The sequence below is a fragment of the Macrobrachium rosenbergii genome, chromosome 16 (genome assembly GCF_040412425.1).
Source record: "Macrobrachium rosenbergii isolate ZJJX-2024 chromosome 16, ASM4041242v1, whole genome shotgun sequence".
NCBI classification, from domain to species: domain Eukaryota; kingdom Metazoa; phylum Arthropoda; class Malacostraca; order Decapoda; family Palaemonidae; genus Macrobrachium; species Macrobrachium rosenbergii.
Window position 1 is genome coordinate 18,170,507 of NC_089756.1, and position 17,591 is coordinate 18,188,097.

At 37.7% G+C, this 17,591-nt stretch overlaps 1 protein-coding gene across 2 annotated transcripts in view; it reads left to right on the top strand.

The window, feature by feature from the left end:
* The window catches only part of LOC136847135 (uncharacterized), an 84,137-nt gene that overhangs the window by 50,198 nt on the left and 16,348 nt on the right, over positions 1-17,591 (top strand). The window contains exon 9 of one of the 2 annotated variants that reach the window (XM_067118503.1): positions 2,026-2,168. The exons of the other annotated variant lie outside the window; for it this stretch is intronic. Within the exon in view, the coding sequence (XP_066974604.1) occupies positions 2,026-2,090 (65 nt within the window). The 3' untranslated portion in view covers positions 2,091-2,168. Of the gene's footprint in view, positions 1-2,025; positions 2,169-17,591 lie in introns of those variants that run through there. 2 annotated transcript variants of the gene reach the window in all.

Sequence of the window (17,591 nt, forward strand, 5' to 3'; positions counted from 1 at the left end):
CTTTTACGAGATATGATACCTTTCAGATGTTTAGGATTGCCTTTCGTTATTCAGTGTATGGATAGGATTCTCGAGTATTTTTTTTCTGTTGGATAGAATTTTTTATGAATAGTTTATTAGAGTTAGTGTACTTGATAGTGAGTTGACTGTGGAAATTCCAGGTACCAACTTGGAATTGTTTCACAATGAGAACATATGACGTTTGCACTAGTAGTCTTATCTGGTTCAGTAATAATATGGTATAGGAATAGATGAGTTACTTTTTTGATATGACTGTCGATATGACCGACTCACGGAAAATACCACTCCCTCGAAATGGAGAGGTTGGAATAGCTTCACCGTCCTCAACATATGAGAAAGCTGTCAACGTTACTTCTGCACTTTGGAGAGATGTCGGGCAGGATGTCTTCATGTTGCTGTACTTTCGAGGAGACGTTGGGTGGCGCAAAAAGGATTTGCGAGCCATTCATTTTCGTCGGATCGCTGGGAGACGCAAGAATACATTCAGCTTGGACTGGTGCAGTCGCAAGCCTTTCATCTTGGTTGGATCACCGTTGGCGTGCGCAGTCGCAGGCCTTTCAGCGTGAGGCAGTACCAGGAGTGAAATCGTCTAGATTAATGCGTTTCTTGAATGAACTGGTTGTGCTATAATATCTGTGTTATAAGATATATATATGTTTTGCACCTAGACATTTTGAGGTGGGGTCCACCTCAGGTGCGTGGACCGAGCAATCTGTAAAGGCTCGCGAAGGTGACCTTTGAAAAGTTGGGTCAGCTATTCGCAGGGTCCATTTTCACTATACACAGCATATAAGAAAAGTGCTGAACCGTTCGCATACCACAAGGGTAGAAGAAACCTCCTTGGTGACAAGACACGGGCTGGCAAATGCGTTTTCAGCAAAGAACGTTCTAGAAGCTGAACCAGTTACAAAATCCGGTTTTGAAGGATGCATGTCGATAGTGACGCCTTGAAATACAGACGCGTGTCTTGCCGAACTTTTGACCTCGAATGATGTCATACAAAAGTACGTTCGTTCGTGCGTTACATAATGAATATAATGGGAGGAACCGTTGTTCGAATCGGACTTGTGAGATCCGATTCATGTGTGTCTGAAGATGTGAGTGATTTTTCACATGGAGATTGTCCCAGAGGACTTGTGGAGTGAGTAAGAATTCATATACGTTTTTAGACTTTGTTTTTCAGAACTGTGAACACACGGTATCTCCTGTGACAGTGAAATGTGTGTTTCTGCAATTTTTACACTTTATGATTTTTAATGTGACGTTTGTTCTTTCACAGGTATTTCTGTTCCACTCCATTCCTATTCCTTTTTCCTCTCTCCCTCCTACAAGGATGAGAGTGGTATGACATTTGAGATGACCTGTTTTAATTGATTGACCTGTTCATGTTTTGACAGATGAGGTATTTTCTGTAATTGGGGTTTTATGATTTTGGAGCATTATTTCCTTAGAAGATTTTCTGGTAGTGTTGAAACATTGGATTTCATTCTTCGTAATTTTTAAGAAGTTATTTTTCGTTGATTTTTGTCAATAAAGGGTTTTAGTTTTGTACTCAGTATCTCATTCCAGTAGTCCTCAGATTTTAGTTAGGGAAAGATATAACTTGTGATGCCGGCTCACGTTACTGCTATCACATAATGTCTCGGAATAAGCGAGATCAAACCTCTGTTCATAAAACAGAGACTTAAATCAAGTATAGGCTCAGAAATGGCCTTTACATATATGATTTTTTTTTTTTTTTTGAAAGTCAACTACCGTAGTGAAAAACCAGTCTTTGGCAATTGCTGGATCGTATGAAGCCTTAGTAAGAGCTACCAAAAAGTCTTCGACTTGTATTCAACTTTTTGGTGATACGTAGGCAATAAGTTGTTGATTTGCGTGTATAACGTTTTACTGCAGTAGAATACAGTTGCTGTATTCTTTGAGGCGTTGAATTAAAATCCAGTGTCAAGATTTCAGGATACTTTTACCTTTGTTCTAATGAACACTTTTGTCTGTTTTCAGATTCGTTGTCGTTAATCCACTTAGTTCTTCCTTCAATAGCTCCACTGCACTGGCCCGAGTTTTAATTAAAAAAAAGAACTGGACTGGTTATAAAGCCTATTGCGGATATTTCTTTCGAGTCAGATTGCCTCCTAATTCCCCAAGTAAAAGTAAGAACTCATCCACTCCGTTGTTGTAAGACATGATAAATTTCTTTTAATTTTATGCTATGTCCAATCTTATTTATTTCATATATATATATATATATATATATATATATATATATATATATATATATATATATATATATATATATATATATATATATATATATATAGTCATAAACTGGGAATCTTGATTGGGGAGAGAATTGAAACAAATTTTAAAATGGTACTGCCAAAAAACCAAGTGAGCCCTGGTTATGAAAAAAGGAAAAGTTAATTGAAAACTTACCTTAGATTTTCCCTGGATTTACACATAAATGATTAAGGTCACCATTTGGAATTGGACTTCTTTTACAATTAAAAGGGGTTTATTTACAGAGATTAAGCAGTTAGGCAAGGATACAAAACAGGATGCAAAATGGTACCCAATGGGCAGGCTTATTAATTATATACAGTGAGCAATAATGCAGTAATTGGCAAACAAGCAAGCTAATTAAGAAGGGGCCAATGTACAGTACAATTATCCTGTTATAATAGTAATAACTTGCTTAGGCCAAGATTACATTAAATTGTCTCAGTTAATTATGCTGCGAAGGATTGAACTCCAGGATGGGGAAAATAATTCATATAAAATTCGGCGGGCCACAACGGACTTCAGTAATCGGACTGCGACCAGGAATGGTTTCAGAATCTGAATGGCAGTCGGGCTTATCGGACACAGATTGCAATGGAGCAGATATCTCCCCTGTAAGAGGGGTTCTAGATTAGAACGGCGGCACACACTGAGAGAAATGGAATCTCCCTATAAAATGTTACACACTGCACGTTTTAAATATTAACCACTACGTAACCCAGCAGATAATGATAAGAAATCACGCAATCACAGTCCTTGAATGTTAATAGATTCGGGCCCAGGGACACTGAACACGTGCTCGCAATAACAGAAAGAAAAAACTTCAACACTTGTATTACTTAGACTAATTTGCCCTTAAGTTGCACTGGGAAAGGGATAACTGGATATTTATCACTGGATCTTTTACTGGAATTCAAGGCACATTATGAGGCGAGATACGGGAGGCAGAACCAGGAAAAATTGCTTGTGGAGGAAGGAGTTAAGTTTAAAGGAATGGGAAATTTAAGGGGTTCAGGGAGAAGGGAAAGGGCTGGCTTACTGGGTATTTGCAATGTACGAACCTGGACTAACAAATTGTGGACGCCAACGATCGATCGGCCGTTCGTCAGAAATACGTCAGCTCGCTGAAGGAGATGAGCGCTAGACGTGCGCTCCGGACGGAGACGAGAAAGCTGCTACTTCTTCCAAAACAGCGGCGTCTCGCTGGGCCCTCATCTTAGGTCGACATTTCCAGCAAACAAGTCAGACAACCAGCAACGAAAACAAATGGAAAGTGTCCTTAAATGTTAAGTACTTAAAGATTAAGGTCGTACCTGGCCACTCGCCCTAATAAGCCCCTTAACCTTCCTAAGCGTTGACTACTCCCACATCACACGATGGGGGTGAAAATGGGGGTCACATTGTTCCCCTGATCGAACGATTGAGGGGGGAAGGGAGGCCTATTCGCTACCTACTGGCGCTAACAGCTCCGATCTGGTTCAGACTCTGTCTGTTTTTTCCTGTCGTCGCCCGCCAATTTTCCTCGACCCCACAGTCAAAGGAACAACAAACTGCATTTCAAAATTAAAGATGCGCTGGGTTCTACATGAGGGAGGGATATACTTGATAATATATATATATATATATATATATATATATATATATATATATATATATATATATATATATATGTATGTATGTATATGGTTATGATCAATTTTGTAAGTGATTTACTTATCACACGTTACCACAGGTGAAAAATAAGAGACGGGGTGGAGGTCCTGACCGGTTTCGACTTTATTTCCAAGCCATTGACAAAGGACTGATACATAGCATTAGAAGTCACAAATATATATACTACAGAAACAGTACTGATGAATACGCACAACCGTTTGAGACTACAGATCCACCCACAGGCGGGTGTCAAGGTAGGAGTGGCCTTCAAAACTTATTTAGCTAATAATCACAATAAACTCTCAGAGGACAATACTGAAAAACGTACCGACCATAGGAGACTACAGATCCACACCTGACAGGTGTCAGGGAGGCGAGGTTGGAAAACCCATTAGCACTGCTGCCCCAGTACTGTGTTTAATAATATGATAATCTCATTTCCATACATCTCTGTTCTCTAACTTTAAATGTAAACAATTATTTCTTTTCATAGTAAATAATCAAGTTGATACATCCCTTGACTGATATTCATATTACGCCTGTAACTTTCTTTTATAAAGCTAGATTCAATTATATTCCTTTCTAGTGCATTATTAGAATAGACAATGCTTTTTGCCCCTTCCCAGTTGATAGCATGATTGTTTTCACTAATATGTACAAAAATATCACTGTTCCCCTGTGCATATCTCACACATTTTTTATGCTGTTGTATTCTCTTTTCCTGTGCTTTACCCGTTCGGCCAATATAAAAGTTATCACAAGACTTACATGGAATTTTATATACACACCCTTCGCTATTGTCGGGAGAGTTCTTGATAAGTACATGTTCAATGTTTTATTATTCTTAAACATGAACACCAAAATTCATAAGAAGATGGGGGATATCTTTCATTACAAGCAAATTTTTTGTTTTGTAAGGTTCTTTTTGGTTTTGATACATAACCTTTTTTGCGCCTTCTAATGCATTGTTTAATACAGTGTCAGGATATTTCAGTTTGTTGCCTGTATTCCTAATCTTATCTTTCTCCTCATTAATATATTCAGAGCTACATACACGTAATGCTATTAAAAACATAGATGAAAACAGCGAACAAACAATATGGTTAAGAAATCAGTGTTTTCATCTATGTTTTTAAGAGCAATCATGCTATCAGCTGGGAAGGGGCAAAAAGGATTGTATATTCTGATAACACACTGGAAAGGAATATCATTGAATCTATCTTCATAAAAGAAGGTTACAGCCATAATATGAATATCAGTCAAGGGATGTATAAACTTGATCCTTTAATATCAAAAGAAATATGTAAATTGCTTAAATTTTAAGGTAAGCAGTCGAGATGTATGGAAATAAGATTATCATATTTGTAAACACAGTACGGGGCAGCAGTGATAATGAGTTTTCCAACCCCGCCTCCCTGACACCTGTCAGGTGTGGATCTGTATCTCCTATGGTCGGTACGTTTACCTGAGAGTATATTGTGATTTTTAGCCAAATGAGTTTGAAGGCCACTCCTACCTTGACACTGGCCTTTGTGTGGATCTGTAGTTTCAAATGCTGTGTATTTTCGTCGGTACTGTTTCTGTAGTATACAGTATATATTTGTGACTTCTACAGTAATACTATGTCTCAGTCCTTCGTCAATGACATGGAAATAAAGTCGAAACCGGTCAGGACCTGCACCCCAACTCTTATTTTTCACCTATGTTAATGTGTGATATGTATATGTATATATATATATATATATATATATATATATATATATATATATATATATGTGTGTGTGTGTGTATGTATATGTATACATACATATACTGTATATATAATATAGATAAATAGATAGAAAGAAAAAAAAACAAAGAGAGAGAGAGAAAGAAAGAGATTTATAAAATTCGTTAGAAAACTGATGCACCTTTTGCCTTGTCCATAAAGATTTATGTACATTAATAATAATAATAATAATAATAATAATAATAATAATAATAATAATAATAACAATAGTAATAATAATAATAAAGGCAAGTACGAAATATGTATCACACACTCCGATCGTATAGTTCCTCGCTGGGTGAGCGGGTTCCGTTCTCAGCTACCACTCTATTGGTCACGAGTTCGAATCTCCGACCGGCCAGTGAAAAACAAGAGGAATTTGTTTCTGGTGATAGAAATTCATTTCTCGCTATAATGTGGTTCGGATTCCACAATAAGCTGTAGGTCCCGTTGCTAGGTAACCAATTGTTTCTTAGCCACGTAAAAATAAGTCTAATCCTTCGGGCCAGCCCTAGGAGAGCTGTTAATCAGCTCAGTGGTCTGGTTAAACTAAGATATACTTAACTCCGATCGTATGTTGATCAGAAGTTCACCACACGGATTATTATGATTATGGTGTTCTATTTCCTGTTTATTTTATTTTAATTTATTTTATTATTATTATTTTTTTTTTTTTTTGCCGTCTGGGCATCAAAGGCAATCTCTGATAACACTGACAATCCTCCATCATTTGATATCCACGAGTCCCTGTTTCTTCGTCACTTTTTATATTTGATTTCAAAGTTAACCTGTACTGCATTAATTCCTTCACCGTGAGTGCGATGTGGAGTAAAGGCATTGGGAGGCCTGGTGTGGAATTGTGGTAGGCCAGCTGTTTAACCAGTAGACACGATACACAGGAATGCTGTTTATGGTTGAGCTGGGCTCTTGGCTTCATGCCAACACGGACTCTCGACTTCATACCAACACGGGCTCTTGGCTTCATGCCAGCACGGGCTCTTGTTCATAAAGCAGCCTGTAAAGATATATAGGAATGTTGTTCTTGATGATTTAGCCGGCTTTATGAATGCACGGACTCTTGGTCATAAAGCAACCAATAGAGATGTATAGGAATTTTGCTATTCATGTTTAAGCTGGCTTTATGCCAGCACAGGCTCTTGCTCATAAAGCAGCCCGTAAAGATATCTAGGAATGTTGTTTTAATGAAGAAGCTGCCGTTATGCCAGCACGGACTCTTTCTCATAGAGCAGTCCGTAAAGATTTATTTGAAAGTTGTTTGTGATGATTAATCTGGCTTCATGGCAGCACGGGCTCTTGCTCATCAAGCAGCCCATAAAGATATGTAGGAATGCTGTTGTTTATGAGTAAGCTGGCATCATGCCAGCACGGGCTCTTGCTCAGAGAGTAGCCCGTAAAGATATATAAGAAGAGCGTACATCGTTTTTGTTCAAGTATGCAAACGGAAAAGAGTGGTCATAGAGAGACTGAAAAATAACACCTGTTAAACTTCATGCAGTAGAAACGGCAATTTTATTATTATTATTATTATTATTATTATTATTATTATTATTATTATTATTATTATTATTATTTATTTATTCTATGTAAAGCCTCTTCCACTAGTAGGGGGTGGCTCGCTAAAAAAGACAAGACAAAGAACCCAGCAGCCGTAACCGTGGTCTAACTGCTGAATGCGGATGGCGAACTCCCTGCGCAGTAACCTTCCACAACACCAGTTGCTTCACCTGAGCGTCGGGTCATCACGGAGATATTTTCATATCTATCTGGCGCGCATCATTATTATTATTTATTATTGCTGTTTTTGTTGCCCTGTATTGAGTTTTATGACTTACACCTAAAAAGCTTTTTCCACTAATTGTCATGGTAAATATTTGTTGTAATTTTTCGCTTCATGGGGACAGATATAACCAACCCTTATCTTTACTACAGTTCGACTCATTGTCCGACAAACAGTATCGAGGTCAAAATACACATGATGCATAAGGTGAATATTTTATATTCCGCGTACAACTGTCGCTAGTCAACTGGAGACAGCCACATAAATGATATAGCTATCTAACTTGAGGAATTAACTGCGCATTGGCTCGCATTCTTGTTATTGCGTTTTGGTCTGAAACGTAACTGGGACAGTGGTACGTCTCTTTATAAGGTTACTGGGGCAGCAGGCCATCTTTTTGTAGGGTTACTGGGACAAAGTTTGTCTTTTTATAAGTTTACTGGGATAGAGGTTCGTCTGATTATATGGTTACTGGGACAGAGGTTCGTCTGTTTGTATGGTTTCTGGGGCATAGGTTCGTCTGTTTATATGATTACTGAGACATAGGTTCGTCTGTTTATATGGTTACTGGGACATAGGTTCGACTGTTTGTATGGTTTCTGGGACATAGGTTCGTCTGTTTATATGATTACTGAGACATAGGTTCGTCTGTTTATATGGTTACTGGGACAGAGGTTCGTCTGTTTGTATGGTTTCTGGGACATAGGTTCGTCTGTTTATATGATTACTGAGACATAGGTTCGTCTGTTTATATGGTTACTGGGACATAGGTTCGCCTGGTTATATGGTTACTAGAAAAGCACTTCTTTTGTTTATATGGTTAATGGACATAGGTTCGTCCGTTTATATGGTTACTGGAAAAGCACCTCTTTTGTTTATATGGTTACTGGGACATAGGTTCGTCAGTTTATATGATTACTGGGACATAGGTTCGTCTGTTTATTTGGTTACTGGGACAGAGGTTCATCTGTTTATATGGTTACTGGAAAAGCAGTTCTTTTGTTTATATGGTTACTGGGACAGAGATTCGTTTGTTTATATGGTTACTGGGACATAGGTTCGTCTGTTAATATGATTACTGAGACATAGGTTCGTCTGTTTATAGGGTTACTGGGACATAGGTTCGTCTGTTTATATGATTACTGAGACATAGGTTCGTCTGCTTATATGATTTCTGAGACATAAGTTCGTCTGTTTATATGGTTGCTGAGACATAGGTTCGTCTGTTTATATGATTACTGAGACATAGGTTCGTCTGTTTATATGATTACTGAGACATAGGTTCGTCTGTTTATATGATTACTGAGACATAGGTTCGTCTGTTTATATGATTACTGAGACATAGGTTCGTCTGCTTATATGATTACTGAGACATAGGTTCGTCTGCTTATATGATTACTGAGACGTAGGTTCGTCTGTTTATATGGTTACTGGGACATAGGTTCGTCTGTTTATATGGTTACTGAGACATAGGTTCGTATGTTTATATGGTTACTGGAAAAGCACTCTTGTTTTTATGGTTACTGGGACATACGTTCGTCTATTTATATGATTACTGAGACATAGATTCGTCTGCTTATATGATTACTGAGACATAGGTTCGTCTATTTATATCTTTACTAGGACATAGGTTCGTCTGCTTATATGATTACTGAGACATAGGTTCGTCTGCTTATATGGTTACTGAGACATAGGTTCGTCTGTTTATATGGTTACTGAGACATAGGTTCGTATGTTTATATGGTTACTGGAAAAACACCCTTGTTTTTATGGTTACTGGGATATACGTTCGTCTATTTATATGATTACTGAGACATAGGTTCGTCTGCTTATATGATTACTGAGACATAGGTTCGTCTATTTATATGGTTAATGGAAAAGCACTTCTTTTGCTTATATGGTTAATGGGACAGAGGTTCTTCTGTTTATGTGGTTACTGGGACATAACGTAGGTTCGTCTGTTTATATGGTTACTGGAAAGGCATTTCTTTTGTTTATATGGTTACTATGGCAGAGGTTCATCTGTTTATATAGTTACTGGGACAGAAGTTCGTCTGTTTATATGGTTACTGGAAAAGCACTTCTTTTGTTTATATGGATACTGGGGCAGAAGTTCGTCTGTTTATATGATTACTGGGACATAGGTCCATCTGTTTATATGGTTACTGCGACATAGGTTCATCTGTTTATATGGTTATTGGAAAAGCACTTCTTTTGCTTGCATGGTTAATGGGACAGAGGTTCGTTTGTTTATATGATTACTGGAAAAGCACTTCCTTTGTTTATATGGTTAATAGGAAAGAGGTTCGTCTGTTTATGTGTTTACTGGAAAAGCAATTCTTTTGTTTATATGGTTACTGGGACATAGGTTCGTTTGTTTATATAGTTACTGGAAAAGCACTTCTTTTATTTATATGGTAAATGGGACAGAGGTTCGTTTGTTTATATTGTCACTGGGACATAGGTTCATCTGTTTATATGGTTACTGGAAAAGCACTTCTTTTGTTTTTATGTTTAATGGGACAGAGGTTCGTCTGTTTATATGGTTACTGGGACATAGGTTCGTCTGTTTATATTGTCACTGGGACATAGTTTCGTCTGTTTATATGGTTACTGGGACAGAGGTTCGTCTGTTTATATTGTCACTGGGACATAGGTTCGTCTGTTTATATGGTTACTGGAAAAGCACTTCTTTTGTTTTTATGTTTAATGGGACAGAGGTTCGTCTGTTTATATGGTTACTGGGACAGAGGTTCGTCTGTTTATATTGTTACTGGGACATAGGTCCGTCTGTTTATATGGTTACTGGGACATAGGTTCGTCTGTTTATATTGTCACTGGGACATAGGTTCGTCTGTTTATATGGTTACTGGGACAGAGGTTCGTCTGTTTATATTGTCACTGGGACATAGGTTCGTCTGTTTATATGGTTACTGGGACAGAGGTTCGTCTGTTTATATGGTTACTGGAAAAGCACTTCTTTTGTTTTTATGGTTAATGGGACAGAGGTTCGTCTGTTTATATGGTTACTGGGACAGAGGTTCGTCTGTTTATATTGTTACTGGGACATAGGTTCGTCTGTTTATATGGTTACTGGGACATAGGTTCGTCTGTTTATATGGTTACTGGAAAAGCACTTCTTTTGTTTTTATGGTTAATGGGACAGAGGTTCGTCTGTTTATATGGTTACTGGGACAGAGGTTCGTCTGTTTATATTGTTACTGGGACATAGGTTCGTCTGTTTATATGGTTACTGGGACATAGGTTCGTCTGTTTATATTGTCACTGGGACATAGGTTCGTCTGTTTATATGGTTACTGGGACAGAGGTTCGTCTGTTTATATTGTCACTGGGACATAGGTTCGTCTGTTTATATGGTTACTGGAAAAGCACTTCTTTTGTTTTTATGGTTAATGGGACAGAGGTTCGTCTGTTTATATGGTTACTGGGACATAGGTTCGTTTGTTTATATGGTTACTGGAAAAGCACTTCTTTTGTTTATATGGTTACTGGAAAAGCACTTCTTTTGTTTATATGGTTACTGGAAAAGCACTTCTTTTGTTTATATGGTTACTGGAAAAGCACTTCTTTTGTTTATATGGTTACTAAGACAGAGGTTCGTCTGTTTATATTGTTACTGGGACATAGGTTCGTCTGTTTATATGGTTACTGGGACATAGGTTCGTCTGTTTATATTGTCACTGGGACATAGGTTCGTCTGTTTATATGGTTACTGGGACAGAGGTTCGTCTGTTTATATTGTCACTGGGACATAGGTTCGTCTGTTTATATGGTTACTGGAAAAGCACTTCTTTTGTTTTTATGGTTAATGGGACAGAGGTTCGTCTGTTTATATGGTTACTGGGACATAGGTTCGTTTGTTTATATGGTTACTGGAAAAGCACTTCTTTTGTTTATATGGTTACTGGAAAAGCACTTCTTTTGTTTATATGGTTACTGGAAAAGCACTTCTTTTGTTTATATGGTTACTAAGACAGAGGTTCGTCTGTTTATATTGTTACTTGGACATAGGTTCTTCTGTTTTTATGGTTACAGGAAAAGCACTTCCTTTGTTTTTATGGTTAATGGGACAGAGGTTCGTCTGTTCATATGATTACTGAGACATGGGTTCGTCTGTTTATATTGTTACTGGGACATAGGTTTGTCTGTTTATATTGTTACTGGGACATAGGTTCGTCTGTTTATGTAGTTACTGGAAAAGCACTTCTTTTATTTATATGGTTAATGGGACAGAGGTTCGTCTGTTTATATTGTTACTTGGTTATAGGTTCGTCTGTTTTTATAGTTACTGGAAAAGCACTTCTTTTGCTTGTATGGTTAATGGGACAGAGGGTCTTCTGTTCATATGATAACTGAGACATAGGTTCTTCTGTTTATATTGTTACTGAGACATAGGTTCGTCTGTTTATATTGTTACTGGGACATAGGTTCGTCTGTTTTTATAGTTACTGGAAAAACACTTCTTTTGCTTATATGGTTACTGGGACATAGGTTCGTCTGTTTATATAGTTACTGGAAAAGCACTTCTTTTATTTATGTGGTTAATGGGACAGAGGTTCGTCTCTTTATATTGTTACTGGGACATAGGTTCGTCGGTTTATATTGTTACTGTGACGTAGGTTTGTCTGTTTTTATAGTTACTGGAAAAGCACTTCTTTTGCTTATATGGTGACTGGGACATAGGTTCGTCTGTTTATATGGTTACTGGGAATGCACTTCTTTTCTTTTTATGGTTAATGGGACAGAGGTTTGTCTGTTTATATGATTACTGAGACACAGGTTCGTATGTTTATATGGTTACTGGGAGGTTCGTCTGTTTAGATGATTATTGAGACAGATTCGTCTGTTTATATGGTTATTGGGACAGTGGTTCGTCTGTTTATAAGTTTACTATTGCAGCAGTTTCTGTTTATAAGGTTACTGTTACGGCAGTTCGTCTGTTTATACGGTTACTGGGACAGCAGTTCATCTGTTTAGATGATTACTGGTTAACTGCGAGACTGAAGTCTTTGTGACTTGTGATATGCCTGCTCAGACTAGCAGTATTCCGCAATAGCATGAGGCCAAGGTAATCTAACAATAAAATATTTTTTCTTCGATTTTTTACGAGAAATTAGCGCACTAAGGAGTCAGAAAATAAGTCCCAAAAGTCTGACTAGAACAAAGTGCTATTAAGAGCCGATAGGTGAGAGGGTAGGTGATCATAAATTTTGCTTAATGCCTGCTCAAACGAGTGATATCCTGTATTGCCACGAGGCCAAGGTAAACTTACAATAACGTATTACTTCCTTTTGCTGTGACGAAATATTCGCGCACTGGGGAATCAGATAAAAAGCCCCAAAATTCTGACCAGGCCAATGGGCGATTGTTCCGAACTAGGTGATTGAAGTGCAATTAAGGCCTAGATAGGTGAGAGGCTATGTGAGAGGGTTCCTCTACCCTGCACCCCCACCCCACCCCCCAGAGATGAGGACACCATCCTCAAGGTATCCTTGTCTTCACAAGGACACACTGCATTTCGGAGACTATTAAGCCAGCTAACTTCTGCAAGTTCAGTGAAGAACAGACAATAGAAGATTCTCAGATTGTACCAGAGTTAGTGTTGAATTGTCAAAATATGCTACAAAGATACGCACCGTGCTCGATCCGCCATTTGTCGATCGTTGGCCGTCACATTCTGAGGAATGATACACAACTCAAATAACCTCGTGAAGCCGAAGAGCGTGACATTATCCCATTGCACGTTTAGTCAAAAAGAAACTGAATAACACCATTGCACTGCGCAACGATAATACGACACGCAGGCATGCAACAAGTGGATACATAACCTGTTGCGTCGTATCGTATTACTGGGTGATAAGCAACGATGATATGATACGTGTATATGCAAACAAGTGTTTTCGGTCCTTTACAGAAGTGAGGGGCGTCTTAAGACACGTGTGTGGGGTTGGGAAAACAGTCGGTGAATTGGCAAATAGATAGATGCTGTATGTATCATAGATGAAGAAAGAACACGAATTAAATGCGAAGGGTAGAAAAACTCAATAGAGGAAAAAACTGGAGTAAAGTTTGGTGATTTGTCACCTTTTTGCACAGGTTGAGAAGCAAAAACTGAGATTTCTGGAACAAAAGATTTATTTCCTATCAGTGAATGATGAACGACTGTCCTTACCTGAATATATCTTGAATACTATTGTTTGCCAGTTAAGTGAGTAATTGACTCATTACAGGTGGCACTCAAGGCAGTTCAGATTCAGTGTCTTCTACACAGCCGCACCAAGAATGACAATTGGAAATAAGAAAATTAAATAATACAAAACAAAATGAAAAGATACATCGACGAAATTCTAAAAATTTAAGCGCATAGAAATATATACATTCACACTATCAATATTGATATACGCGCACGCACTCATCCCATAGACACACTCACACACACATCGATCCTGATGTGAGTCAGAAGTTTCTTTCTGTTCCATACGTGATTGTGTGTTGAATATTTCTGTATATATGTATATACATCATACACACACACACACACACACACACACACACACACACACACACACACATATATATATATATATATATATATATATATATATATATAGCAAGAAGGCACTAAAGCAGACAGCTTGGTACATGGTTTTCCTTTATTCAGGGCGGCCTACGTTTCGAGATCCTTGTCTCATCCTCAAGGCTAAAAATACAAAGTAAAATATACAAATACAGCAAGAAGATTTAGGATATATGTACAAATAAAATATGATGAAGTAAAACATCAGTAAAAAGGTAAACCTAAAATAAAATTGTTAAAAAAAAAAAAAAAAGAAAGAAATAGAAAATTTTTTTACTAACAGACCTTATTCCTCGAAGTTCAGTTGCTGTATGAAAACAATAAACATAAGGTGGGGTGTGGTTTAAGCTATATACAGGGGCGTGGACGAGGAATGATTGTTCAAAGAGGGAACAAGCTTTTTGATCGCTAACGATTCAAGAATAGGGAGGTGGTGTTCGTGTTGACTAGTTAGTATAATCTTAAAATCCAATATTAGAAACCACATAAAACTATGCAAAAGTAAAATAAACTATAATGATTTTAAGATTATACTAACTAGTCAACACGAACACCACCTCCCTATTCTTGAATCGTTAGCGATCAAAAAGCTTGTTCCCTCTTTGAACAATCATTCCTCGTCCACGCCCCTGTATATAGCTTAAACCACACCCCACCTTATGTTTATTGTTTTCATACAGCAACTGAACTTCGAGGAATAAGGTCTGTTAGTAAAAAATTTTCTATTTTTTCTTTTTTTTTTTTTTTTTAACAATTTTATTTTAGGTTTACCTTTTTTACTGATGTTTTACTTCATCATATTTTATTTGTACATATATCCTAAATCTTCTTGCTGTATTTGTATATTTTACTTTGTATTTTTAGCCTTGAGGATGAGACAAGGATCTCGAAACGTAGGCCGCCCTGAATAAAGGAAAACCATGTACCAAGCTGTCTGCTTTAGTGCCTTCTTGCTATTTTGCTGAGGAATAGCCTCGATTTCACACCAATATATATATATATATATATATATATATATATATTCATATATATATATATACATATATATATATTTATATATATATATATATATATATATATATATATATATATACTATTATACTATTCACGCACAAACTTGCCTCTTTTTCTGCTAAACAAGGAACTCGACGCTTAAACTTCAGAACCTGGGTTCGAATCCCACGTAAATAGAGTCGTGGCGTTACAACTGTTGTGCCCCTGTTGACGTCCAGGGCGAAGATGGGCATGGGGCTTTCAACCTCATCCCAAAATAATAGAATCACCAAAGTTTGCAGTTGTGTGAATTTTGGCTTTCGTTAGTATTTATTCATTAGCATCATCATTTTCCCTTTCACCATCATCATCACTATTCTCAGTAGCACGGAGTTAGTATTGTCTTCACACTTCACAAAACAACAGCGTGCGTGTTATCTGCTTTGTCCTAGAACAACGTGGTATGTCACTTTCATCAAGGGCCTTACGCTACTAAAGTTTTGTCCTTCACTTTAACAGACAGATTTACGACAGAGTGATGGCCATCGTTAACTGTGCACTCTTGGTGTACTAGGCGATGAATATACCCGAGATTCATTCCAAACCTGCCAAAGGCTTTGTTATTTTAACAATAGACTTATTGGATTCGAATATGATGAATATGCTGCCTCACAGATTATTATTATTATTATTATTATTATTATTATTATTATTATTATTATTATTATTATTGACTTGCCTTTAACTTTAGCTGACTCAGGATGAATTTTTGTTGATACAAGGCTTGCTTCAATTAAAAACAGTGTATAATTGTTTTGTATATGTCGTTCTGTTTAATTGTATTTGCCTATATTTTTATATTACGTTTCTTTTCTTTTGGTTTTATTGGCTCTGGAAACATCACAGTGAATGAATGCGTCACTCTGTTATACCTTGTGCTGTACACTTGAGAGAGAGGGAAAACTCTGCAATAAATGGTTATAGACCTTAAGTCAAGATGAAATAAGGAATATTGTTAAAAAAGTAATATTACAAACAGTTCGCATCTCGTCGTTTTGTGCGACTAAGATGCTTTTTTGTGGATGAGGTAATCGATGTTAGACAATCCGTGGCATCACTTTGCTTCAGTTGTTTTCAAGTCCAGAGGTCCATACTAGGTTCTCTAAGTAAAGAGACATTGCAGAGCTTTCATTAAGCTTTTGGATGAAAGTTTCATGATATTTAGATATTTAGTGTTTCAAAAAACATTCATGCACAGGATCATGCGCTGACAATCCTGCAAACTTCACTCCGTTAACTCTCACAGACCAACAAATTCCTCTCCTTGTCTCATGTAGTCGGCGACCGAAAGATTATTGTGGGTGATTTTATTTTTGGGTCGCCAGTTACAGCTTTGTTTGATGTTTTAGGGTCGCCAGTTGCAGCTTTGTTTGGTGTTTTAGGGTCGCCAGTTACAACCTTGTTTGGTGTGTTAGGGTCGCCAGTTACAGCTTTGTTTGATGTTTTTGGGTCGCCAATTACGGCTTTGTTTGATGTTTTAGGGTTGCCAGCTGCAGCTTTGTTTGATGTTTTAGGGTCGCCAGTTACAGCTTTGTTTGGTGTTTTAGGGTCGCCAGTTACAGCTTTGTTTGATGTTTTCGGGTCACCAGTTACAGCTTTGTTTGATGTTTTAGGGTCACCAGTTGCAGCTTTGTGTGATGTTTTCTGGTCGCCAGTTGCAGCTTTGTTTGATGTTTTCTGGTCGCCAGTTATAGCTTTGTTTGATGTTTTCTGGTCGTCAGTTACAGCTTTGTTTGATGTTTTGGGTCGCCAGTTACAGCTTTGTTTGATGTTTTAGGGTCGTCAGTTACAGCTTTGTTTGATGTTTTAGGGTCGCCAGTTACAGCTTTGTTTGATGTTTTAGGGTCGCCAGTTACAGATTTGTTTGATGTTTTAGGGTCGCCAGTTACAGCTTTGTTTGATGTTTTTGGGTCGCCAGTTACAGCTTTGTGTGATGTTTTAGGTCGCCAGTTATAGCTTTGTTTGATGCTTTAAGGTCGCCAGTTACAGCTTTGTTCGATGTTTTACGGTCACCAGTTACAGCTTTGTTTGATGTTTTAGGGTCGCCAGTTACAGCTTTGTTTGATGTTTAAGGGTCGCCAGTTACAGCTTTTTTTGGTGTTTTAGGGTCGCCAGTCACAGCTTTGTGTGATGTTTTAGGGTCATCAGTTACAGCTTTGTTTGATGTTTTAGGGTCACCAGCTACAGTTTTTTGTGAAGTTTCAGAAATTTCAGAACCACCAGCTACATCTTCATGTGGATTTTCAGAAATTTCAGAGGCCACAACCCATAGATCTTGCCAAGGTGATCCCACACAAGGGCCTCAAGTGATGGTAATTGGTTTGGAAACGGGCAAAAAATAACCTGTCACTATTGCTGAGCGCACACCATGAGAACCCATGTTCGTTGAACCTCAGTTGCATCACCAGCGACTTCTAATG